Below are 27,442 nucleotides of genomic sequence, written 5' to 3' on the forward strand. Positions count from 1 at the left end.
ATACTAAATTATACAAATAAGATCATCACTGAATCAAAAAGTCACAAATTGCCGTGAGATATCGCTGCATCATTTCCCAAAGTTGCCCAGACACATTGCTCAAAAAGTTGTCTGCATTCATCTCCATTCGCATGAAACCCATGTCACACAATGAAAACAAATGTAGCTTATTACATGACTACCGAGCCCTTGTAGACAGGGTGAATACAACCTGGCATATGGAAGAGAATATTAGTTCTTGGGGGTCAGCCTGGTTTCTATTACTGGGTTTCTATTACTATTTGGTACAAATAGAGCCCCTATTAGCTTCTAGCTGGCTGATGCTGTTTCCATACCGCTTTGAAACTTTGAACAAGGGTATCGGTAGACAGGATATGCCTTCTGATACCTCTTAGTGGAAGGAAGGTTGTAATTGAGTGCCTTACAGACATGGTTTGAATGTGGATTCCTGCTTTTGGCTGATCTAGTTCCAGTCCACTCATTTCCATTTTATAATTCGTGGTTATAAGCCAGAAAAATTGGTTTAACACTGTTTTTAAAAACTTAATTTAATATAAAGCTGAGCTGAAGAAATGCTAGCACTGTCTATGGCTATTATTATTAAATACATAGTAATTAACCTTTTACTATATTTCTCTGTATGGTTAAATATGGAAAACTATGCATGAGTGGGGTATCAATCATGCAAGTGAATCAAGGATTTCACTTTCAACTTATCTCTTAAAAGAACAGGTTTATACACGCTGCCAGTGCTAGAATCGCTCCAGGTACTGTGAAAAGCAAAAAAAAATTGTAGTACCAAACTGCCTGGAGAAACACCTGGATGTGCAATGTTTGTGTTTAGGACAGTTTATAGTGAGGTAACAGCTTGTAATGGTGTTATATTTTCATTTATGCCCCAAGTCTGAGGAAACGTATACCCCAAGTCTGAGGTAAGCTTCAGTTTGGCTCACTGAGAAAAGGCCAACAATAGACTCAGGCTCCAGAACTTGAACAATTCTGCTGAAATTTCTGACCAAGCAGCCTCTCCATAGATAAGCAGTTGAAAAACCAGTTTACCTCCTAGCATGTTCCTAAACACAACTATTAGCTTGGGATGAAGAAAGCAAGGTGCAAAGTTGCTTGATACTGAATTTGGAAAAGCTGTAAAAATTGTTGGTACATTTGAAATTTATTTTGAGTCTGACATTCTATCCTTCTGCCCACATGCAGTGGAGTCTATCGCGACCCACATTTAAAGCAAGTAACACATGTAAAAAGTGTTATTTACATTTGACAGAAGCAGTTTGGCTGACCACAAAGGAAAGCTGTGCAGCAGCACTGAAAGGATGTGGACTCAAGTCATACAGTCTACAAGCTGAGCTTTGATGCCTTCTGAGATTCACATCAAGAGAAAACATCACAGAAACAGTCCTCCGTGGTCTGCTGCGGAGCTTCTGGGCCTGCAGGGGTCCTGGAGTAGTTCTCCTCCAGACGTGGTGATCACTTCCTCCTGGTGGAAAAGGAGACCATCAGCCAACAAAATCAACATCAGTCCTGGGACAGCCATGCATTAGCAACACTATCAATTCTCTGCATCAGCTGCACAGATGGAAGGACAGGTGTGTTCGCCACGTCTTTGTTCTTCATACCCCATGGGGCCTGCAGTCGCCCCGTGAGCATGTTTTTCTGTCTTTCTACAACAGTAGGCCTGTTATTTGCTTTATAGAAGAAGTTTAGAGAAAAAAAACCCTGTCTTTAGTCTTCAGTATTGCAGGATTCTTCAGTAATCCTTTATAATATATTGTTCAGGTGCTGAAGAAGCATTTCTTTTGTAGTTGTGTCAAGCTCAGCCGAAATGGTTTATTGGGTAGAAATTGGCAATTTAAAAAAAAAGCTTACCCTTTATCATTCCTCAGATAGAAGACGTTTTCACAACTAAACAAAAAAGAAACGCTATATGCGTTCTGATCCTTCATTTACATGATAACGCATTTTTGGGGGCCTGAAAATTCAGGTGCAAGTTTTTGAAAACTATACATAGCATCTCTGCATATAGACAAAAATGTGACTTTGTGAAAATGTGTACACCCCTCACAAATCTTTCATTTCAAGAGTTCACACTTAGATATTGTTTGACAAATGTTAGCAGGTTTGGCATGCTGTCTCGGGAGAGAACCCTGAGCTCGGAGATAATTAAGCCCAGGGCTCCTGCCTGGTCGATAGAGCATGTAAGGGGAGTGTGGGATCAGGTGGTTCTCGAGAGCTCCCCGTGGTAAAGGAGTAAAGGAGGAAAAGGGGTGGATGGGGGGGGTTTCTTCGGAAAACGAACATAGGGGAGTAGTTCTAACTAGGCTACTTATAGTGAGTTTGAATTAACCTGATTGGCTAACTAATGATTGTAGATGGGTGACCAGCTGCAGTCAATCATAACACGTGCTCCTCTCAAAATTAGTTTGTGAAACTTCAGTTGATTTCATATTTTCTATAGGATGAGTTAACATATTATATTTGTGCATATACATTAGATTAGTCAGCACCAAAGCTAAATCTGGAGCTTATCTAACAAAATAACTTACAATAATGGTCCAAAAATATGTAACTCAAATTTATATGTTAGGGAAATATTATTTTAAAAATAGCAAAATCAAGAGAAAAACACATGGCAATATTTCGTATGAATTTAAATGTTTAATCGTTCTATTTCTAAAGATGTTCAAGGAATAAAAAATTATTTTAATAAATACACACTACCGGTCATAAGTTTGGTGCAGTTTTTTATTTATTTAATAATTTTATTTAATAATTTTAAAAAAATATTCTGTTCTTCTAGGCGGCATTTATCGAATGTAAAAAAAATAGTTAAATTGTTTAAATATTTATTATTAAATATATTTTTATTAGTTATTGTAAGTAGTTTTAAATGAAATTATTACTCCATTCATTGTTGTTTTTATTACTAATATTACATGATAATATTAATAATAATTATAATTAATATTAGAGTGAGTTCTGAAGGTTCATTTGACTCTGAAGACTGGAGTAATGAAGCTGAAAATTCATCTTTAAAATCATTGGAACAAATAATTAAATTAAATTCAATTAAATTATAGACTACTTTTGAACAGTTATTTTATAGTGCAATACCATTTCACGATTTTACAATTCGTACTGCATTTTTGATTAAATACATGCAGCCTTGGTTGAAAAAACATTTGTGACGCGACTACAATGAAAATAATGCAGTCTGAACTCGGGATAAGAGAGCTTGTTGGTAGGGCCCCAAAGAGTGAGTTACAGACTACACAATTGCCTACCTTGGTGCCAAAATGACATCAAATTAAGATCTAACATTAGTGTAAAAAAACAAAAAAAACATTAAAATTGATTACCAAACAGTTGTGTACTTGTTTTTTGATGTGCTTTTGATGCCAATGTCAGATCTCAATTTGACCATAAGGTAGTTTACATGCATCTATGTTGTTATTTTGGTGGTCAGAAAGGCATCAATGTTTGGATGCCAAATAGAATTCGATGTTTTAAGATCATATTGATTTGCATTTTTGCTGTTTTGTGCCGGCATAATGCTTGATGTCAATGTGATGTCATTTTGACCTCAAGGTGCCCGATAGGAAAGTTTACCTTGTGGAAGTTGATGAGGTCAGCTAAGGTGGCGTGGCGGTTCTGGTCAACACCTAGGAAGTTGTAATGATCACCCGAGGCGTCAATGAGGAAGTGCTTAAAGCCTGAGGGGTTGCGGTAGGACAGCGTGTAGCCCCAGATTCGCTCACTCACTCTGACCAAGAAAGAGCCTTCTACCGCATTCGTCAGCAAAGCCTCTGATTCCTGCCGGGATATTATTCCTGCGGAGGAAGGAGATGGGTGACAGTGAGATAGACAGATGGAGAGCCGGAGACAGCGAGAGGCGGAGTGACAGACAGGAGGAGGCAGATATGGAGAGAGATTGAGTGAGAGAGCAGCTGGAAGTGCAGGTGTTGTGCTCTGATCTCAAGAGTGACGTTCTTGTGTTTCCTGGTCGAATGGCATCACTCAGAAGGTCGTTAATCTTATCATTGACCAATCAGAGGCCACACACTGTGGCTCTAACAAGCTGCAAATTATTGAGTCCTCCTGTCTGCTGTTTTCCTCTTCTCTCTGTCTCTGTCATTATTATTTTCTTAAACTAATCAATGTCTTTCTATCATTGCAACCACTAAACTACTGCGCATTCCAAGAAGACTGTGACTTCAGAGTCCATTTTTGAAAAGTACACCAGAGGCTGTTTTACGTGACTCTTGTCAACGGCGCCCCGGAGCATTGAACTCTGGGGAGTGCAGCATCAGCGTTACGCTAGCACCAGGTCAAGCGCTGTGATGCTCCATATAAAGTTCAAACTATTTCAACTCTAACTTCAGCTGACCCTGTTTGCAAGTGACCTTTTAGAGTGCAGTCAGTGGTGTAAACGGACAGTGTTCATGATGTGTCTGTCTTTAAAACGTTTGAGCTTGTCTTCAAAACAATCTCTGCTTGTAATTATTTATACATATGTTGGTTCTTTCAGATTTTTCAAAAGTACAGGGTTGGTAAGACATTCTTTTGAATGATTTTGAAAGGTCTCTTACAAAAATACAGTTATATGGTAATATTGTGATCTAATTTTACTTAAAAATATTATTTAAAAACTCTTGAAAAAATCTCAAAGCCCTGCATTTGCTGATTAGGTAAGTTTTGACACATGGCTGCTGGTTTAAGATGGTTCTTGCTGGTTATATAATGACTTGTGCTGGTTCTTTGCTGGTCATTTGCTGGTTCTTGATGGTTCTTTAATGGCCATATGATGTTTTATGCTGGTTCTTTGCTGGTCATGTGTTATTATTTTTTTGCTGGTTGCGTGAGGGTTCATGCTGGTTATTTTCTGGGCATTTGATGGTTTATGCTAGTGTTGGTTTAAACTAGTTTATTGCTGGTCATTTACTGCTTTAACCATTTTCTTTGCTGGTCATGTGTGGGTTGTTACTGGTGATAAGCTGGTTTATGCTGGTTCTTCACACAATATACACAGGGCAGGAGCAAGCTGAACTGCCGCTCTAGGCAGAGGACGATCATGCCGCCCTCAACCCCAACGTGAAAATTAAGTGAGGTGTCGCTGACCTCTATTCCAGCGCACTATGCGCAGATATAACTGAGGACGCGCGGGTGCTGAGGGAGGGAGGGAGGGAGGGGGGGTGTCGCGGACACTGCGCTCTTTATTCTGCCGCCCTATGCGCGGATATAACTGAGGATGCGCAGGTGTCGCGGACCTCAATTCTGCCGCCCTATGCACAGATATAACTGAGGACACACGGGTGCTGATAGAGGTGTCGCTGACGTCGCCCTCTTTATTCTGTCGTCTATGCGCAAATATATCTGAGGACTCGGGTGGTTAGGGAGGTGTCGCGGACATAACTGAGGGCGCGGGTGGTAAGGGAGGTGTCGCAGATGCCGCCCTCTCTATACTGCCGCCCTAGGCAGCCGCCTAGGTCGCCTCTATGGACGCGCCGGCCCTGAACATACATTATTAGGTTGGATTTTGGTCATGACGTCAATCTCTAGCCAGCGTTTAAGGACAACGTTAGTTCGACATCCAATAACAATATCAAATTATGTTGATATTAAGTTGATTTTAGGTTGTGTTGGAAAGTGACCAAAATCAACGTCTGATAGATGTCATAGTGGTAAGGTTCACACAACGTCAAGGTGTAACATGATTAGACGTTGATATTTGGTTGATTATGTTAGACATTGATGTCGGCCTGACGTTGGGTTCTGAGGTCAACCCGATTTTTATTTACAAACAAAATTCATCATCCCCATGACACTGGGGTAAGTTGGGGTACAACGTCAATATGATGTCATGTTGACATCCTGTGCCTGCAGGGGGGTGGAGGGTGGGGGATATGCTTGTTTTTTTTGCTAGTTGTGCTGGTTCCTTCTAGTTATAAGTTGGTTTATGCTGGTTCTTTACTGTTTATGTGCTGGTTCTTATTGGTCATAAGCTGGTTTATGCTGGTGATGTGCTGGTTTTGCTGTTTCCTTGCTGTTCATGTGTTGGTTCTAAGCTGGTTCTGACCAGCAAAGAACCAGCCTAAACCAGCAGCCATGTGTCAAAACTTACCTTAGAATTAGTTTTTTTGGTTTTTGATGTCAAATCTGCTGTCATTTATAAAAAATGTGAACTTTAGAATGTCAAATTGTGCCATATTTTTAAACCATTTATGACAAGTCCTTTTGTGTTCACATTTTGTTGTTCAATGGTATGCATTTACAAATTCCTGAAATTGTCCTCTCATTGCATCTGCTTTTCTGTATAGAGGTCACAGTGCTGCATGGTGCCATGAGGTGAGAATAGGCCTCAAGATTCTCTTTACCGTGAAACCAGGGTGCGATGGTGTTGCTGCTTCGTTCATAACCTGCTCGTTTCGGCCTCTGCTCCTTCTTAAACCAGCGGATGATGGATTCACGCGAGTTCGGTCTGGTTGGACGAATCCAGACAGGACTGAAAAGCAATGAAGACAATCAAATGCCTGTTTGTTTCGCTTTATTGTGGCATTACAGGCCAGAGTATGTGAGAGGTATTGTCCAGAACATTTATTATTGATCTCAGCATTGATTTTACCATTCTGTGAGCGACTGTGTGACTGGACTGCTGTAGCGATGGTGTTGTCTGTGCCTGTAATGGCCTGAGGTGAGTTGTCCAGCACTGGTTGCATGCGAATGGCTGGCCTCAGCTGGAGGAGATGAATGTTCAGCGGCTGTGCCGTGTCGTCGGTTGTGACCCGATCCATTCAGGTGTGTCTTATGGAACAGACCACTGAGTCCAGCCACCAGACCCTTCTCAGCGGCCCGCAGAGACTGCCGCTTGTATTCATCTCTAGCCCTTCGTGCCTTGCATTTCATCTCCTCATCTGCCGCCTTGGAGCGCCGCACTGTGGGAAGCAGGGAGGAATTTGAATAGAAATAAGCTACTTTATATTAGAGCAGGCGGACTACCCATTTTCTTTCCAATTCCGTTTGTTCTCTCACATTGTTCCTGCCATTCTTTGTCATCTCTTTCGTTTCTCTTTTCCTCCTGCTTCAGAGAGATGTACAGCTCCTTTGCTCTCTTTTCCTCGGTTTGCCGGATTTCTTCCTCGCCTCTCTGTCTCTCTTCCTCCTCACATTTCTGTGACAAAAAAGGGAGAAGGAATCAGCCCTAGCTAACACAAAGGCACAAAAGTTTCGCCCCAGCGTGCTTTAGTTTTCTCATTTTCGGTGTCATTAAGCTGGGAATATAAATGATTAATTCGCAGGACAATGTCATTAACCCAAACATCAGCGCCTTCAACTCCATTATAGATCAGGCGTACAAATGCTGGCCTTGTGTTCCGGAGATCACTATCTACATTCTGAGAGGTTGCCAACTTTTAAATAATTCATTTTCAGAACATGGAACACATAGTAATTAGGTCTAATTAACCCCAATCTCTATTATGAGACCCTAATTAAGAGGCCGGTTGAAGAATAAAAGTAAACACCCTTAACTATTAGATCTTTTGTAACAACTTTGGTTCACAAATGTCATGCTGTTTTTAAGGGGTATACATGTATTATAACGGTAGTTAGATGAGACATGACCCATGAAAAGACAAATTAGCAATTCATGATTTATGTATGCTTAAGACATGTTCGTCTACCACTTTGTCTGTGTCGAAATCCAATAATATGGATACATCTACACTCACCGGCCACTTTATTAGGTACACCAGTCTATTTGTTCGTTAATGAAAATTTCTAATCAGCCAATCACATGACACCAACTCAATACATTTAGGCATGTAGACATGGTCAAACAATCTGCTGCAGTTCAAACCAAGCATCAGAATGGGGAAGAAAGGTGATTCTGATACAGTGGCTTAGAAGGTGGCATGGTTGTTGGCACCAGACAGGCTGGTCTGAGTATTTCAGAAACTGCTAATCTACTGGGAGTTTGGCGCACAACTATCTCTAGGGTTTACAGAGAATGGTCTGATAGAGAGTAAATATCCAGTAAGTGGCAGTTCTGTAGCTACAAATGCCTTGTTGATGCCAGAACCCAGAGGAGAATGGCCAGACTGGTTCGAGCTGATTGAAAGGCAACAGTAACTCAAATAAGCACTCGTCACAACCAAGATATGCAGAACAGCATCTCTGAATGCACAACACATCCAACTTACATTAGCAGAAGACCACACCGGGTGCCACTTCTGTCAGCCAAGAACAAGAAACTGAGGCTACAATTCACACACTGGAAAATGTTGCGTGGTCTGATGAGTCTCAATTTCTGCTGCGACATTCAGATGGTAGGGTCACAATTTGCGTCAACAACATGAAAGCATGGATCCATCCTGCCTTATATCAATGGTTCAGGCTGGTGGTGGTGGTTTAATGGTGTGGGAATATTTTCTTGGCACACTTTGGGCCCATTAGTACCAATTGAGCATTGTGTCAATGCCACAGCCTACCTGAGTATTGTTGCTGACAATGTCCATCCCTTTATGACCACAGTGTAGCCATTTTCTGCTGGCTAGTTCAAGCAGGATAACGCACCATGTCATAAAGTGCAAATCATCTCAGACTGGTTTCTTGAACATGACAATAAGTACACTGTACTCAAATGGCCTCCACAGTCACCGCATCTCAATCCAATAGAGTACCTTTGGATGTGGTGGAATGGGAGATTTGCATCATGGATGTGCAGCTGACAAATCTGCAGCAACTGTTGTTCAACCTTGTTCAATCTATGCCGTAAAGAATTAAGGTAGTTCTGAAGGCAAAGAGGGTCCAACCTGGTACTAGTAAGGTGTGCCCAATAAAGTGGCTGGTGAGTGTATATTTCTACATTATGTACATCAAAAATGGAAGGGATTCTTCCAAAAAATTTAATTCTGTCATGAATTGTTCACCCTTCACTAGTTCAAATCCTATTCAAGTTTATTTCTTCTGTTGAACACAAAAGAAGATATGTTAAAAAATGTGTTAAAAAATAATAAAATGTTTAATTTCCACACTATTCTTTGCCTACTATAGAAGTTGATGGCTTCCAACAACCAGCATTATTCAAAATTTCTTCTTTTGTGTTAAACAAAAGAAAGAAACTTATAAATGTTTAAAACCACACAGTGTAGAGTAAATGATGAGCCTATTTTTGCGTAAACTATCATTTTAATACAAATAGCTTAATCTAATTGTCCAGTGAAAGCTTTTTTACCTTTATTTTTCTGAGAATATGTTGTTACTTACCAGGTCCATTCCTTTATGAACACATTCTTATAATGGATATTATTAGCAAGATATTAGACCATGTCACAAAGCTTAAATCATTCCAGTCTGGTACTTGTACATGACAGTGAAATCACCACACTCAAATGGACCCAATAGTCACCAGGTCTCAATCTAATAGAGCACCCTTGAAATTTAGAGGAATAGGAGATTCACATTCACATTGCAAATGTTGCGTAATGCTTTCATGTCTGTATGGATCAAACTTCTCTAAAGAATACGTTCTGAAGGGAAATAGAGTTAAATTTGATACTATAAATTTTCCTATTTTACTATAAATTTCTCCATTTTAAAATGGATTGTGATTGAATAAATGGGGGAGATATTTGAGAGAAAATGTATTACTTTCTTTTAGCACAGTTATACATTTATCACAACTAACAGTAATTTTATTTTTTAATGAAATTAATGTTTACAGTTTGGTCCATACCATTTATTATTGATTTTTATCATAGATTATTCCATTCTGTGAGCGACTGTGTGACTGGACTGCTGCAGCAATGGTGTTGTCTGTGCCTGTGCCTATAATGGCCCGAGGTGAGTTGGCCAGCACTGGTTGCATGTGAATGGCCTCAGCTGGAGGAGTCGAATGTTCAGTGACTGTACCGTGTCATTGGTTGTGACCCGATCCAATCATAAATGTTTCTTTTGGAACAGGATGTTGTTTGTTGTTGTTTATTTTAAACTGGCCAGTATGGCAAATGTTTTATACTGGCTGAAAGCAGCCTAGATTAATGGAACACTGCACTTTTTTTTGGAAATAGGCTCGTTTTACAATTCTTCTAGAGGTGAGTTTTACCATTTTTAAATCCAATTAGTCGATCTCCATGTCTGGGCGAGAACATTTTTAGCTTAGCTTAGCATAAATCATTTAACTGGATTAGACTATTAGCATTTTTAATAAGTTTTAATAATTTTTTTTTTTAAAGCTTGAATGTTCTGTAGTTACATCTAGGGCTAACAAAATATTGTTTGAGCTTTGATATTGCAATGTGTGTATCTGCAATAGTTACATCGCAGGATTATTTAGTAAGATTAAAAGATAAATATATTATTAAATATCATTATTTTTAAATTACTTATACAAGGAGGACCATGGTATTTGAAACTTTTACATTCAATTTCTGTTCTTGAGTACTGTTTGATCCCTCGGAAAACCGTAAAGCAGTTTTATATTTATTTATTTTTGCTTGCAATTTGTTATATTTTATGCAAACAGAGCTATCATTAGGTAAAATTTTACCCATATCGCAATATATAAAATGGCAAACCAACAGGAAAAGTTTATATTTTCTAGGTTGATTTAAAAACTATACTTATATTTTGACATTAATCAAGAAACAATGATAAGAGCAATGAAATACAGATCTATTAACTAGTCAGCTAACTGGGGGGACTATATTCAGGTGCTGTTTAATATCAGCCAAGGTACGGCAGCCAAATCTCTTGATCATTACGCTAGTAATGAGAGTATAGTTTCTAGCCATATTGACCTAGGAAATAGCAACTCTTCATTTTCTTTTTCAATTGTCTCTGGGTTTAGAATACAATAGCCGCGTTTCCACTGTCACGTCTAAAGTGAGCGTGCCAGTGTGAGCCATGGCCAGTTGCTTTTCCATAGTCACTTCGGGGGCCTGATTGGGCCAAAGTGGGACTTTCTCTGAGCCTTTTTTGGCCCGCCGAATACTTTAGGCCAAAGAAGGTCAGCTGGGGGTTCGGGGCGGTGTAAAGGCAGAGTTAGCCCGAGTCTGGTAAAGAGGGCATGACACCATTATATATTCTGATCCCACACATGTATAGACCTATAATGTAATGCTGTACATTCATTCATTCATTTTCTTTTCGGCTTAGTCCCTTTATTAATCTGGGGTCTCTACAGTGGAATGAACCACCAACTTTTCCAGCATATGTTTTACGCAGCATTTGCCCTTCCAGTTGCAACCCATCTCTGGGAAACATCTATACACACTCATACACTACAGACAATTTAGCCTACCCAATTCACCTGTATTGCAGGTTTTTGGACTGTGGGGAAACTGGAGCACCCAGAGGAAACCCATGCGAACGTGTGGAGAACATGCAAACGCCAATCAGAAACGCCAACTGACCCAGTCGAGGCTCGAACCAACGACCTTCTTGCTTGAACCTACTGCGCCTCCACGTTGCCACGTCGTTTGGTTGTCTCAATTTTAATCGTTTTGTGATGATGCTATGGTGTGCTTTTTCTGCCTGATTCTCACTGAACTGGGCGGGTTGAGTGATGTTTAATTTGGGGTATGTTCTGGGGCGATGTTTGTGTGCTGAGTTGCAAGTTATTGTCCCGACAGTGGAATTTTTTTCATTGCAGCTGAAAAGGCATCCATTGTGTAAAACATATGCTGGATAAGTTATTGGTTCATTCCTCTGTGGCGACCCCAGCTTAATAAAGGGACTAAACCGAAGGGAAAATGAATGAATGGCACTACAGAAGAGTAAACTCTTTTTTTTTTTTTTTTTGAGCAAAATGTAAATAATCTAATCTAATTAAAACATTAATGCTAAGCTAAACTAAAAGTGCTCCTCCCAGACCCGGAGATCTGCTGAATGGTTTCAAGCTAAAACTCAATAGTTTAACTCTAGGGGACTTGTAAAATTACACATATTTCTCAAAAGCACTTTAATGTGCCTGAAAAAAAGCTAAACTTTTTAATGAGGACTAAATTGCTTCGTTCACCTTTAGAAATCTTCTTGGCTTTAAAATCTGAAAAGACACAAGGCACGACATTTCATTTGATGTTGTGTTTAGAACTGTGCCACCTTTTCATAAAATATTCTGTGTTTTTTTGTCACATAGTCAAAGAAACGCACTCCAGCCAAACCCACCTTCAGTTCCTCTCTAATGCGATCTTCCTCTTCTTCCTGCTTGGCTGCCTTTCTGTCATCCGTCTCCTCCTTCCATTTTTCTGCCGCAAAGCGAGCCTTTTCCTTCGCCATGGCATCTCGAAACTTCTTTTCAATCTCTGCCTCCTTCACACGCCTCAGGAAATTCAGCAGGGGTTGAGTGATGCACTTTCTATGCCCCTGTACCCTTGTCATTATTACCCCCACCCTCATCTTTCTCAATTTTTAACTGAGTCACATCTGCCAATCCTCACCCACCCCTAATGTCTCGTTGCTCCCATTCCTTGACCCTGTCCTATAGTTCTCTCACCTGAGTTCCTGCGCCTCTCGCTGGGCCTGTTTCCTGGCTCTCTCCTCCATCAGCTCTTCCACAATGTCTTCAAAGGGCTTGTCCCCCAGGGCATCCCCCATTACCCAAACCCACACCTCTCCATCTGAGCCCAGAAGCCACTGAATGCCTCTGCGGTTGCCTGGAAAGAGACACCACATGGCAAACAGCGAAATGATAGCATGGGCAACATCTTTCCTCCACTTTCCAGAGCCATCAGACCGTATTCAGATAAGATAAAGACAAAATAACACACACACCGCAACAAAGCTGGAAGAGATTATCCTACTGGGATTCTTTATGCACTGAAGGGAACATGACAACTGGAAAAGATAATGTAAGAACTTCTAAAAACAAAGGATCTTTACCTGTCAATGCATAGACACATAAGTGACGCCCCTTTGATGCAATGGGACTGCATTTGCGACATCCTGCTCATTTGCACCATTACCTCAACTTTGACTGTCATATATATTGAATTTAATAAAGTACCTTTTCATTTTTGTTTCTCCTAAAAAGCGTTTTATGATAATTCCACTTTCAGCATCACAATCAGTCCATACAGGTTTAAGGTCTGCATCTATCAGATTCTCAGAACAAAGATAGCTTTAAACAAAGCGTACTTTGAAACTATCATTCATTCATTCATTTTCGTTCGGCTTAGTCCCTTTATTCATCAGGGGTTGCCACAACGGAATGAACCGCCAACCTATCCAGCATATGTTGAGTGTATTAAAGATGTCAAAGACTGAATGACCAACAATTTTCTTCTCTTAAATTCAGACAAAACTGAATTATTACTTATTGGGCCTACATCCTGTACACAGCAAATCTCACAACTTGACCTGCAATAAGAGGAATACAAAGTCAGCGTTAGCCCTACTATAAAAGATCTAGGTGTCATATTAGACAGCAACTTAACTTTTGAAAATCACATCTCCCATGTTACAAAAACCGCCTTCTTACATCTGAGAAATATCGCTGAGTTACGAAGAATGCTATCCATCTCAGATGCAGAAAAGCTTGTCCATGCTTTTATGATTTCTAGGCTGGATTACTGTAATGCTCTGTTCGCTGATTGCCCAGCGTCCTCTATTAATAAACTTCAGCTAGTACAAAATGCAGCTTACCAGGTCTACAAAATATGACCATATCACCCCAATTTCATTTTCCTTACACTGGCTGCTTGTTAAGTTCTGTGTTTAAAAATATTGCTCCTTACCTATAAAGCTTTAAGTAATCTAGCTCCTGTTTATCTAACCAACCTTCTGTCTCACTACAATCCGACCCGCTTTTTAGGATCTCAAAACTCAGGGCTTCTGGTAGTACCTAGAATAGCAAAGTCGAGTAAAGGAGGTCATGCCCTCTCATTTATGGCTCCCAAACTCTGGAATAACCTTCCTGATAATGTCAGAGGCTCAGACACACTCTCTCAATTCAAAACAGGATTAAAGACCTATCTGTTTAGTAAAGCATACACTCAATGCATCACATATTATGCATGAATGTGCTCCACGCAGGTGAGCTGGCTTGACAACCACCTGCAGAACACACTCCTTAATACACCAAACATTGTGTTAGAAATTCTCATACTATGCGTTACATGTTTGTTTCTATGTTTGTTTCTATAATTACTATTTTTATTTATAACACTCCATTTTTGCATCTCGTTTAAAAACACGATGAACAGAAGCTACGCTAATTATTTTCTTTATTCTCTATTTCCACCTGGGGATACTCATTACGAGGTCCCTAGAGACTATGCAGCGCCATTGATGCGATCCAAGACCTGTGAAGAGATGATCACAAGAAATCCATAATCCTAGGCCAGGCTATATCCTGAGCTGATGCTGTGGTGGTCATGGAGGAATAGAGTGCATGAGAATGATTCCTGAAAGGCCACCGTAATAGACGAGTCCCCGCATTGATCCTGTGGGCCAGCCTGACCTCCCGCCGGTGCCTTACTCACACCTGCAGCTTCTACAGAATAGTCGTCCAGCTTCTCCAGCCTCCGGTGCTAGACTGCAGATTCACACAGGAAGTTTGGCCTGTAGAATAATGGTCGTGCCCAGCAGAGCCTGGTTTCTCTTGAGGTTTTTTTTCCCCTTCACTTAGTCAATTAGTGAAGTTTTTTCCTCGCTACTGTCGCCACTGGATCGAGACTTGTGGAGCTGCTCTTCGGTGGATTTGCTCTACAGTGTTTGGAGTTTCAGCAGTGAAATTTAAACAACACTGAATTAAACTAAACTGAACTTCAACTCTGAAATCTGAACTTTACTGGAACTATGTTAAGCTGTTTTGACACAATCTACAATCTACAAAGCGCTATATAAATAAACATGAATTTAATTCAATTGAACACTGCGGATGCCCTTCCAGCTGCAACCCAGTACTGGGAAACATCCATACACACTTATTCCCAAACATACTGTACAGCAAATTAATTTTATTCAGTTCACCTATAGTGCACGTCTTTGCGCTGTGGGTAAAACCCATGTGAACTGACCCAGCCGGGACTTGAACCAGCGACCTAAAACTACCATTATTTTTTCAATTTTAATAACTTAAAAAGGTAAGATAATAATTAAAATTACTTATCATACATGGTAATTATGTTTTTTACTTGGAAATAAATCATACTTTAATACAGCAAATATTAACTATTGCTTAAAGGGACATTTAAAATGTTAAGAAACATTTGTTTTACAAATAAATGTTGCTCTGCTTGTTGCATTCATAAAGGAATTCTGAATAAATAATTCATAGGAATTATCAGTGGGATCATGTGACACTGAAGACTGATGCAATGGGTGCTGAAAATTCACATGAATTAAAAACATTTGAAACACATAAAAACATTCATTCATTCATTTTCTTTTCAGCTTTGTCTCTTTATTAATCCAGGGTCGCCACAGCAGAATGAACTGCCAACTTATCCAGCATATGTTTTATACAGGATGCCCTAGCTACAACTCAGTACTGGGAAACATCCATACACACTTATTCCCAGACATACTCTACAGCCAATTCAGTTCACCTTTAGTGCATGTCTTTGGACTGTGGGGGAAACCCATGTGAACATTGGGAGAACATAGAAACCTTACATAGAAATGCCAACTGGCCCAGCCGGGACTCGAACCAGCCACCTAAAACTATTATTATTTTGTCACTTTTCTTTACTGCTTTAAACGGTAAGATAATAACACCAATAAAATAGCTTATCATACATGTTGTTTTTATTTCTTCTTGGAAATAAATTATATTTTAATTTAAATATTAATCATTGCTAAAAGGGACATTTAAAATGTTAAGAAACATTCGTGTTTCAAATAAATGCTGCTCTGCTTGTTGTATTCATAAAGGAATTCTGAATAAATAATTAATAGGAATTATCAGAGGGATCATGTGACACTGAAGACTGATGCAATGGGTGCTGAAAATTCACAAGAATAAAACACATTTTAAAACACATAAAAAAAGAGCAGTTTAATTTGGGATGTAACAACCTAATAAAAAACAAACATTTTTCATCACAGAAATGCAGCCTTGGTGAGCAAAAGTGGCATCATTAATTTTTTTTTGTGCACAAGCAAGTACTGTAAAAGAAATAGTATGCCATAAAAAGTGTATTCATGTATTTATCTTCAAGTGGAAAATACAAAATATGTTCCATCGCAAGGTATGAAAATATATGCCATCTACATCCATTGCCAGAGCATTTTAATAACTGTAGTTAGACATTTCTGCATAATGTATTGCTTTAATAAATGCCACTCGGTTTAATTTGTTATCCAATGCAAAGACATCTATAATTATGTCTTAAATGTCAAAATCTTCTTACAACTGCTGTTTATTAAAAACACTCATGTTTCATTGACATAACACACAAACATAAGCTACAAAATGAACCAGGGACTCACTCTTGTTTTTTCCAGCAGAACTCTGGTCTCTTCTTTCCCTCTCATTCCAGCGTCGCACCTGCTCCTGCCGAATCTTGTAGAAGAGGATCTGCTTCTGCTCTTCACTAAGTTCAGCCAACAGGTCAGGCTCTATATACATTTCTTGAAGAATCTGCTGCATCATCCTGACAGGTATATGTCTCCCTTTGGTCTTTTGACCTTTGTTTCGTGTCACCGCAAATTGTAAGTAAGTCCAAGTGTAGTTCTGTCTGATTCTTAGTCTTCGCTGGCTGAAGGCCCAGAGTTTGTCCACTGTAATGCACTGTAGGCTCTATTTAAGAGTATCATTATTACCACTATAAGCCTTCTCTTTCCTTTCACCCACTTGATCACAACCACATCCCTTCCTTTAATCTTAACCCAGTCTCTTCCACTGTACTGGCGTCCTGCACTGGTGTTTTGTTCTGTTTGGAAGCTTTATGGGGTTTCATTTCACCCTCTCCCCCCCTCTATCCATCTCCTGCAGTGACCTTACTGGCCAGGTGAGGCTGACACCAAATGTGACACTCCTAATCTGTAAATTCCTGCACCTTTGCATATTAAACACATCAACATCTACATGATTTTACATCGATTGGCTTGTACAGAAATAGTTTCCAACCTTATGTCACAATAATTACTACAAATGACAGACTAATATCAGCTATTTGCAAGCAATTACTCATGGAGGTCAGATTATGAAAGAGACATACTATTAAGGGAGGACTTTCAGTGTAATTATGTAATTAAGATGGAACGTGGAAAAAAATTGATGATTTGATTTATAGCTACTGTGTGTGTGTGTGTGTGTGTGTGTGTGTGTGTGTGTGTGTGTGTGTGTGTGTGTGTGTGTGTGTGTGTGTGTTTATGCGGTGTGTGTTATCTGACCTGTCCCTTTCTCCCTAACATTTCATGGTGTAATCTTACATCTGCGACTCATATTGCCATAGCGCTGCAATAGCAGATGGTGTTAACCCACCCACAACCCCCCGCTTTTAACCCTGGTTATCAAGTAGCCCTTAAGAAGACAATAATGCCATAATTACTTACTTAAATGGACTGTGGTTTGCCAAGTATAATTTATAAGGTCTCATTTTCTAGTGTGCCACGTTTATCTGTTCACATGCTTTTTTTCTGTGTGACATCTTTATTAATTTCTGTGCCTGATAAATAGTGTTCTGATTACATCTGATTATTATGTTGCCTCGTATGCATAAACACACACTCGCTGGCCACTTTATCAAGAACACGTTCCTAATTCCAAATTAGATTTTGTCTTTGATCTATCTATCTGACTGTCTCTCCATCCGTGCGTCCGTCCGTTCATCCATCTATCCATTTATCTTAACGTTCTGATATCAATTTTATGAATAGTTTTTTTAAATTAATATTAAACAATCAATAGAAGCTGGTTTGTATCCCGTTTAGAGAGGATAGAACTGAAAGAATCACATACACACAAAAGATGTTCTTATTTTATATCTTATACCTGATAAAAATCTTCTCATCAATCCCAGTTTTAAGAACAACAGATAATAACTTGCCTTCTAGTTGATCGTTTGGAAAAGTGGCAGATTTTTCTGATGAATCATCTGTTGAACTGCATTCCAGTCATCATAAATATTGCCCATGATCTATTGGAACCTGAATGGACCCAAGATTCTCAAACAAATCAGTCAAGTTTGGTGAAGGAAAAAACATGGTTTGGGGTTGCATTCAGTATGGGGGCATGCAAGAGATCTGCAGAGTGGATGTCAACATCAACAGTTATCAAGACATTTGTGCTGCCCATTACATAGCAAACCACAGGAGAGGGCAAATTCTTCAGCAGGATAGCACTTCTTCTCATACTTCAGCATCCACATCAAGGTTCCTGAAAGCAAAATAGGTCAAGGTGCTCCTGGGGAGCATTAGGGAGCATGTCTGGGGTAAAATGAGGAAGGAGGCATTGTAGATGAATCCAAAGAATCTTGATGAACTGGGAGTCCTGCAAGAACGCTTTCTTTGCCATTCCAGATGACTTATTTAATAAGTTATTTGAGTCATTGCAGAGATGTATGGATGCAGTCCTCCAAGCTCAAGGGAGTCATACACAATATTAATTTGCATCATGACTTTAGATTCTATACTGTATATTATTTCTGTTTAGTGACAAGACTTTGTCTAAGCAAAGTCAGACCTTTATCTTCTAATTAAATAATTAAAAATCAACCCTACTGAAAAAAAACAGCTTAAACCGTTTTAGCTGGTCAACCAGGCTGGTTTTAGAGGGGTTTTGGCCACTTCTTGGCTGGTTTACAGCCATTTCCAGCCTGGTCTTAGCTGGTCAGGCTGGGAGATGACCAGCTAAAATCAGCTAAAGTCAGCTTGACCAGTGTAGCCAGGCTTAAAGCAGTTTTTTTTAGTAGGGAAGGCATGATCATTTTATTTTTTTGGTAAGATAAGCAAAATCTAGAAGTCTTTGCCTTTCATATAAGCCACTTCTAATGCCAAATGACCAACTAGAAGTCAAGTTATTATTTGTTGTTTCTAAAACTTGGGGGCGACAAGACTTTTGTCAGGTAGTGACAAAAGTCAAAACCCCAAACCATTATTTTTATGCTATCATTTGCCATAGTAAGTATTATAGTGTTATTGAACAATACTATAGTTCAGTACTAACATCATCTGGACTATAAGTCTATAGTTACCGCTATGGAAACAGGCTACAACAACTAGTAGTGATTTAAAGAAATTTTCTAATTATGTAATATGTTTTTAATTATAAATATTAGACTACAGTACAATACAGTTTAGTGTAGTAAAAACAAAAGTATATGACAGTATTTATTAAAGTTTATCAGTTCACAATAGTTGATACTACATTACGCTGTAGCATTCATCAACAAAGAGTAGTAAATACTCCACCTAGTCACAGTTTGATGGCTCAAAAACACTAGTATTGACTATAAATTACTGTAGTGCTTTTTTTTATGTGGGGTTCCTCCATGTATAGCCTTGCCAATGGCCCCCATGAGAGAGCTTTGATGCAACTGATTGGGGTTCATACAATAGTTTTTATCTTGTCACTTCTTCAAATGTGTTATTTGACCTGACAGTTATTTGCTTGAACCAGTTTCAAAATAGCTTCTTCAGCACTGGTTCTGTTTAATTGTCTTTCTGATGACAGTGTTTTCATTTTCATGTCTCTTCACCTCTCGTCCCCCGCTGCCCCTTGGACCTGATTTCTACAAAAGGCTTTTCATGTTTTGCATAAAACCCTCATGACCTCGTAATTACTCTTCTCTCTCCTGACTATTATTCTAGTGTCACTTATTCAACCTGGTCACTATTAGCCAAAGGGAAATGGGAATGAGAGCGAGAGAAACAGAATAAAGAATGAGAGAAAGAATTCAACTGAAATTAAACGAATGCATCCACTAATTGACAAAGTGAAATGTTTACAGGGAATTTGAACATTTAAAAAAAAAAAAAAAAGGTAATATTTACACATCTGCCAAAACCTGTCGAAGAGGCTCCTGCGTTCATGGGAGAACTCCAACACAAATGCTAATTATTCCATTGATGTAATAATCATGTCTAACAGTGAGACTCGTTATCAAATGCAATTAGTCAAAAACAAAACCCTGTCATGCCTGTCCAAAGCTCAGTGTTTACACTATTGCAGCTAATTCATGGTGGGCGAATTTGGGCCAAGATCGAGACTAATTATGTCATTTAGCCTTTCGCACTGCACAGCCAGCATTCTGCATGTTTACTTTTCTTTCAAAGCCACCGCAGCTTTCCGTTCATCCATGCAGACTTGCGACCTGAGAGGGCCTTGCTTCCATTATGCGCAAAGCAGTGGCTTTTAAAACCACTACTGCAGTATACAGTATTATCAAAGATGTGCCCTGGATATTCATGTCAGCGGTGCTTAATAAAACAGAAGCACTTTTCATCTTCATCTGAAGACCTGTCAGCCAAATTGGCCCTTATAGAGAGGACTGGGAGGTGCTGCTTTCCATGCAAGGCCATTAAATAATGATTATTTACCCTATGTGATCGCTGCACATCTCGCATCAACATTAATGCTTAAGACATGTTTATTTAATGTAGTACCAGCCACATACGCCGCCCTTGTTTGATCTCTGCAATCGTGGAATATTTTAAATGCAGGCATGAGTGTAAAAAATTGTCAACATGAAGAAGATTGAATAGATCTGTATCGACAAGCAATGCTGTAATCAAGTCTGTCCGCTAGAGGCCGCTGTTTTTCAGTGCATTCGCAGCAGGGTGCTGTAGTAGCCCATCATTGCTTATAAGTCTGTGCCCTTGCCTCCCTCTCAAAACATAATTACTGCAGGCAGAATTGGTACAGCCGGCCCGAGCCCCATCCGGTAGACTCTTCCTGTGAGTGGTAATGAGAACAACTCAGACGGCTCTGGAAATGAAAGTGGAGGAAAATGAGAGACAATAGTGACACACACAGCCTGACATGGCATGTCAATTTGACCTGGGGATGAAACAGACATGGGTGGTAATCATATACACATACACAGCAGTCACACTGCGCTTGGCTTGATGCTTCTAATTCTGTATTCAGATCTCATTTACACCGCAAAGGTCACACATACCTAATTTCTACATAATATGATGGAGGCAGTAAAAGTGTCTGAAACTAAACCTTCATTTCACAGTATGTGAATCAGTTTTTTTGGCGGCGCAGAAGAACCCTGCTGCTTTTCTCCTCGGCTCCTCAGAGGACATGTCCCCTTTCGCCTCCTGCAGGTCATTCTCCTGAGGAAGCCTCTGTCAGAGTCTGTCATCTGCGCCAGCTGTGCCTTGGAAAAACCAGCATATAGATGGGCATTTTTATTTGCGGGCTGTCAAGATTTCTTTGAGGGAAGGTGAAAAAAGTAGCAATTTAACACATACTTTTCGTGCTGATTATTAAAAAAGGAAAACGTGCTAAAAAATAACACAATTAATCTGTGTGAAGGTTTGAGACAGTTTTAATTGTAAACTGCCGTGGATTTACTGGATCAAAAATCCAATAGCAACTGTTGGCTGATATTTTGAAATATTATTATATAAAAATACTGTTTCAGTTTCATTGATTTAAGGGTAACCTATTTTACCACTTTTTCAAGATTTAAAATGAGACCTTTGTGTCTTCAGAATGTGTCTGTAAAGTTTCAGCTCAAAACACCCATAAGATTATTTATTATACCTTTCACAATATTGGATTTTTGATTTTGTTTTCACTCTGAATGTAGCTGTCTTTGTTGCCTGTGCCTTTAATGCTGGTTCTCCCTGCCCATTGTTCCCACGTGCCTGTCAGAGTTTGCCTAAATCTTCACCTCTGCTGTGTCAGATACAAGCACAGTGACAGGCATGAAGGAAGCAGATCTCACGTAACATTTGTGAGAAATATTACAGCAAAACTTTCCCAATGATTATTTGATGTCTTTGTTGTGAAGTTAATTCAAGCCTTTTTGCAACAATGAGTAACACACAATGTCATTACAAAGTTCACGCACACACACGCAGTGCACGTGTTTGACTTTGCACTGTTTTTGCATGGCAAATGTGACAGAATCCACGTTAATATCCACTGCTGTATAAATATCTGTTATGTTAATTTACAAAATAAACCTGATTTAACGTCCACAAACAAAATGAATTGTCTTCTTTAATAACTGTACTGACGTGCGGCTGTGGTGATAAAGACGGTAAAATTGCTGTAATTCATTACAAACATTCACTGTTTTAAAAACCTTTTAAACTTGTAAAACTCATTCTTGATCACATTTGATGATGATTGATGATCACAGAGAGCTGAACAGATCTTTAAATCCCAGTGGCTTTGTGCACATCCTGTCTTGTTGATATGATAATACAAGTTACTATGGAGACCTGTTAATATGCAGCGGTCAATCAATTCGTTGGGAGAGGAAACCGCAGTCCTACATCACGTTGCGGTGGGCCTCAAAATTAGAGGGATTTGGATCCTATTTTTAACGTCAAGGAATTAAAAAAAAGACTGATTATCTTTATATCACCTCAATATGACTGTGAATATATAATTATAATGTTACAAAAAGATTTTGATTTAATATACAAATTCTTTCATGGTTCCCACAAAGAAAGCAGAAAATCTTAAGAAAAAGTAGAAATTAAACATAAATGTTGTGTTAATTATTTAAAAAGGGAAGACATGCTAAAAAATTTAATTAATCTAAAAGTTTGAGAGAAATCTGATTGTGAAATGCTCTGCTATAAATGTTTAGCTATTTGAAACAAAGACTTTTTGATAATGCCTATTTTTTGCCTTCATTTGTGCGATTTTTCTATGCAATCCTTGACGTATGCAATTAGTCAGATTAACTCACACCAAATGATGTCATTAATTCAATTAAAATTTTCATTCGATTGACAGCTCAAATAAATAAGGCACTTGTGCTGTCAACACAAATTTAACATGAGAGCCTGTCATTTCCTGACCAAAGCAGACAGACAACAAACCAGAGAGAAATGGAGAAAGAGATAGGGAATGACAGAAACGGTGACTCTGATAAATATTTTTATGCCTCTGCTGGGAAGGTTGGGATAGTGCCCTTCACGTTTATGATTGTGAGTTGTGTTTTATTATTTATTGATTTGCCCGATTTTGATTGTGACCCATGAGATGGAGGTGGAGAAGGTGTTTTTCAGCATCGTTTTGTCTCAGTGGTCGAGGTCATACACAAATGCTCACTTATTTCTCTATGGGTTTTGCGTGCATGTGCCTAAACATCATCTGCTTTGAGGTATGACAAATAACAAACCACATTTGTTATAAGATTTGGTAATGAAAACCTAAGGCTTGTTCACCAATACTACATTTACATGATCAAAAATCCAATAAAAATCCAATAAAACCAGTTGTCTAATTCTGTTTCTGTTTCATTGTTTAACACATGATTTAACATTAAGCCATTCATTTTCATCAAGTTGAATTTTCAGCATAAGCATAATGAGTTGCTGCTCAATAAACATGCTTGATTATCAGTGTTGATGACAGTCATTTATTCATTCATTTTTATTTTCAGCTTAGTTCCTTTATTAAACAGGGGTCGCCACAGCGGAATGAACCGCCAACTTATCTAGCATATGTTTTTTCACGCAGCGGATGCTCTTCCAGCTGCAACCCATCACTGGGAAAGTGTTGATGGCAGTTGCTTCATATTTTTGTGGGAACTGTGATACACAACTGTGAATTAAAATTAAATAAAATAATAAAGAATTATTTATACATTAATCATTTTAAAATGAAAAATGCATCTTTGTTTCCAGAGAAAATTATGAAGCAGAAAAAACGTATTTTATTGACGTTTACAAAAATACTAAGCTGTTTTAACTTACCTGCATTTATTTTCCGTTTAATGTGGTTTAATTGTTTGTGACCTTTTAGTTAACACAAAAAAAGTTTTCATATCCAGATCCTGTCAAGTTCAGTCTCCACCCAGTTCAATTGCGGCCGTTTCGAACCGATGAGTTTGATTCATTGATTCACCGAGTCATTTTTTCGCGAATCAAACCGCCATCACTGCTGTGTATGACGTGGTGGTGTATAACAAAGTGTAAATAACGTGGCGTTTTAAGATGAATGCTTTCGAGTTGCTGTTTTCTGTCGGAGTATGAACTGAACATGAATTGACTTCAGTGACGAACTTTAAAACCATCGATGAAGTCTTTTGCAAGTGAGTACAATAACTTTATACTTTGTTATTGGCTGTTGCCATGTTTTTTTAATGTACGTTTCATGCACTATGCATTATGCAGAGTATTTGTGTGATACTTGGCTACGTTACACAGTAGATAGCTGAAAAAGTTCGAGTTCATTGCATAAGTTCAAACGATGAGTTCAAAATGGCTGATAGGCCTATATTTAGAGAAATAGAGATGTTACAAATGAATTATTTAAGCTTGACTGTAATTATTGTTTCAAAACAGAACTATACACTATTATTTTGCCGTGCACCTGCTGAAAAATCCAGCTTAAACTAGACTAACGTTAGGCTGGTTTTAGCTGGTCAACCAGCCTGGTTTTAGGGGGGGGGGGGGGGGGGGGGGGGTTTGGCCATTTCCAGCTTGGTCTTAGTTGGTCAGGCTGGGCGATGACCAGCTAAAATCAGCTAAGCTAAAATGGCTGGAAACTAGCCTGAATATGGCCCAACCCTCTCAAAACCAGGCTGGTCAACCAGCTAAAACCAGCCAACTATAGCCTCGGCTGGTTTAAGCTGTTTTTTTTTTCAGCAGGGATGGTGCACAATGTTTGGAACTATGGTTACTGATGTAAAGTTGGTTTTATATTCGCACATTGGCAAATTTTTAATAGTCCTTATATTGTTTACCATGCTAATTTGAATATTGAGTCAGAAATCTTTTTTTAAGTAGTCTTCAACAACATTAGCAGTATTTAATTGACTGTGAACAATGTCATTCTTTGATAGTTATTAGTTGCTAATATGATTTAACTATTTAAAAATTTGCTTATAATACTTTTCTGAAATTGTATTATTAAGAGAGATTGTACAAATATAAAACTAACTTTACCGCAATAACTATTTTAGTTCAGGCCCGTAGCCAGGGTGGATTCGGGTGGTTCAAAAGACCCACCCCTCACTGACAAAGGTCCAGAAGTTGTTCCTCACATGAGCTCATTTGATCTATTTTGACTGCTATGCCATCATAAATAGTAAACAAAACCCATCGAAAATGGTTTTAAGACCAAGTGGAGTCTTCTGTTGGCTGTGGCTTCAGTGTAACTTCAGCTAATCTCTTTTGGCCAATAACAATTATTTTTCATGAGTCCAAAAAAAAAAAAAGACTAATAAAAAGCTGTGAAGCACCAAAAGCGACAGATATTAAAATGAATTTGAACACTATTTTGGGTATTGTTGTTATCCATGAATTTTCAAATGTACTTTTTTGGTTCTAATGTTCATCTGGCAATCTAATTCGGCTAAAATAGTGCTTAAAATGTTTCTAAAATGCTGTATTTAAATCTCATAATTAAATAGTAGCCTAAATAAAGCTTATAACCGCAAAAAGGTCCACTTTTTTTAAAATAAAAAGAACCACCCCTTTTAACAGGCTGGCTACAGGCCTGTAGTTGGAGCAAGTCAGTCAACTTTTTATTTTATGAACAAAAGTCTATACAGTATGAACATTTTCACTTGCTACTATTTGTGAAATTAATATTAGGCCTACTAAATTATATTGCTAAAACAAAAACATTACAGGGGTATTTTTGCTTTCACAACATGAATTATACAGACGTTTATTATACTAATAGTGTATTGAACACATTGATTAACATTTGTATGTTACCAAAGTTTTAATACAAATAACTTGATTGGTGTAGTTTAACCATTGTTAATTTGTGGTCACCATGTTTTAACTACCATAACGATGGTTTTGTGTGTAAAGTCATGCTTGATAAAAAAATGTTTGTTGGAAAGAGAGTGACAATCTCTGGTTTATCAGCTTGCACATTGTAAAAAAAAAAAAAAAAAACCCAAACAATTACAACATTATTCTAGACAAATATGGCACACCCCATTTGAGTCAGTTTGTTTTCTTCAATGGAGCGTTCTCAATTCCCAGCCCTACTCAGTGAAGTCTCCACCGACTTGTTTGTCATAGAGCATCACTGACAGTGTTCACTGGGCGAATACAGCGGCTCCCAGATTGAAACAGCAGAAAAGAATCAGTCGAGATGAAACACTGTTCTCGAACAAAGGCACAAAGATGTGACAAGCTCTTGCTCTTCTTCTGTCATTCACGCAGAGTGTTTTCTCAAAACACTTTTTGATGTGCCGTGTTACGTTTTGATGGGCTTCTGCCGTCTAGCTCCTATAGATGACCCTCTGTCCCTTTTTCCAGCTTCTTTTCCACTGTACTGACACTGATGCTGACATGGAGTGACAAACACACTGTGTGTGCATTTCCGACTGTGTGTATGTCTGTTAATGCGTGACAATGCAAACATAACCCCTGTGACGACCTCTCCTGGGATGCCTCTCAGCGGATACACGCTTCACCCCACACTGCTGAAAAGGCAAACAGGTCCCATCAGAGTGGACAGGCCAAGGGAGCATCGCGCAGCAGCAGCTTTTTACTGCTCTGTCACTCAAGCCTAATTCTTCTCCTCTATCCCTCACTATCCAGCGCTCCATTTCCAAAGCTTTGATTTATGGCCTGAGCAGGAGGGAGAGAGTGTGTGCATGTGCGAATGTGAGCTTGGAAAGCTTTGATCTTCTGTTGCGTGTTCTGTGGGTTGAACATCATATTTTGATGCTGTGGCACTAATGTTTAGGCTGCTTTTCACACTTTTTCGTCTGCATGCATTCATGTTGAAATAAGGCTGATTTCACTTTCCCCATGAGGCCTATAAAGAAAGAATGAAGGATGCATGAATCTGACTAGATGAAAATTATCTTTTTCAGATGCTTCGCTGCACCTTTGTGTTAGGGATGTTGATTTAGCATTTTAATTAAGTGCTGTTAATTAAATCAAACGTATTAAATTGCATATGCTGCATTCTAGCTGTTTAAAGTATATAGTGCAGCAGAACGGAAGAAAAAGTTCAATTAAAAATGAAAATTCTGTGATCATTTACACTTATGTCCAAAAGTTTTAAATTTTCATGAAAGAAATTAATGTTCTTATTCAGCGAGGATGCTGTAAATCGATCAAACGATTTCTGAAGATCTTATTTATCATAAAATTCTTAAAGTATGGGGATTGTTTAAGACATTTAAAATAATAACATACCAATTAAAGATTTTATTCTGAAGATTTATATTACAAATTATGAGGACAAAAAAATCATTGCTGAAAGTTCAGATGTTGCATTAGATTTTAAAATAGATTTATAGTTTTAAAGTATTTTACAAATGATAGTTTTGCTGTTAATGAATATTTGATTAAGTAAATGAAGTCTTGGTGAGCA

General features: G+C 38.6%; 2 protein-coding genes and 1 long non-coding RNA gene across 20 annotated transcripts in view; 1 reads left to right on the top strand and 2 right to left on the bottom strand.

Moving 5' to 3' along the window:
* Positions 1–1,152: 1,152 nt before the first annotated feature.
* On the bottom strand, positions 1,153–16,875 carry sh2d4bb (SH2 domain containing 4Bb). Of its 3 annotated transcripts, none has more exons than XR_015504238.1 (8): positions 16,444–16,875; positions 12,506–12,665; positions 12,178–12,331; positions 7,042–7,180; positions 6,635–6,944; positions 6,134–6,514; positions 3,622–4,692; positions 1,153–1,492 (listed from the first exon to the last, which is right to left on the bottom strand). XR_015504238.1 is itself a non-coding variant. In XM_087276521.1 (8 exons), exons 1-8 carry the CDS (start codon positions 16,604–16,606, stop codon positions 1,400–1,402), a joined length of 1,368 nt encoding a protein of 455 aa, XP_087132647.1. In that variant the 5' UTR covers positions 16,607–16,875; the 3' UTR covers positions 1,153–1,399. The 3 variants fall into 3 exon arrangements, 2 of the variants coding, with proteins under 2 accessions (XP_087132647.1, XP_087132648.1); XM_087276521.1 differs by having other exon boundaries at positions 3,622–3,842; positions 6,387–6,514; XM_087276522.1 differs by lacking the exons at positions 12,178–12,331; positions 12,506–12,665; positions 16,444–16,875 and adding an exon at positions 8,885–10,115 and having other exon boundaries at positions 3,622–3,842; positions 6,387–6,514; positions 7,042–8,800.
* Positions 16,876–19,859: 2,984 nt separating this feature from the next.
* On the bottom strand, positions 19,860–23,971 carry LOC147834500 (uncharacterized). Its single transcript, XR_015504278.1, has 4 exons — positions 23,848–23,971; positions 21,733–21,808; positions 21,128–21,284; positions 19,860–20,884 (listed from the first exon to the last, which is right to left on the bottom strand). It is a non-coding gene; the product is annotated as an uncharacterized LOC147834500 (long non-coding RNA).
* A 142-nt stretch (positions 23,972–24,113) lies between these two features.
* Positions 24,114–27,442, top strand: part of LOC147834501 (uncharacterized) — a 382,782-nt gene continuing 379,453 nt past the window's right edge. For all 16 annotated transcript variants that reach the window (XR_015504250.2, XR_015504242.2, XR_015504251.2 and 13 more), the window contains exon 1: positions 24,114–24,185. The gene's annotated coding sequence lies outside the window, so the exon portion shown is untranslated. The remainder of the gene's footprint in view (positions 24,186–27,442) is intronic.

This window comes from Danio rerio, chromosome 12 (genome assembly GCF_052040795.2).
Source record: "Danio rerio strain M-AB ecotype USA chromosome 12, GRCz13ab, whole genome shotgun sequence".
Classification (NCBI taxonomy): domain Eukaryota; kingdom Metazoa; phylum Chordata; class Actinopteri; order Cypriniformes; family Danionidae; genus Danio; species Danio rerio.

Coding starts and splice junctions, on each gene's coding strand:
- sh2d4bb (XM_087276521.1), bottom strand. CDS start 16,606: ATGATGCAGCAGATTCTTCAAGAAATGTATATAGAGCCTGACCTGTTG. Junction 7,181..12,177: donor GCATTAGAGAGGAACTGAAG/GTGGGTTTGGCT, acceptor TTTTTGTCACAG/AAATGTGAGGAGGAAGAGAG. Junction 6,945..7,041: donor CAAAGAATGGCAGGAACAAT/GTGAGAGAACAA, acceptor TGCTTCCCACAG/TGCGGCGCTCCAAGGCGGCA.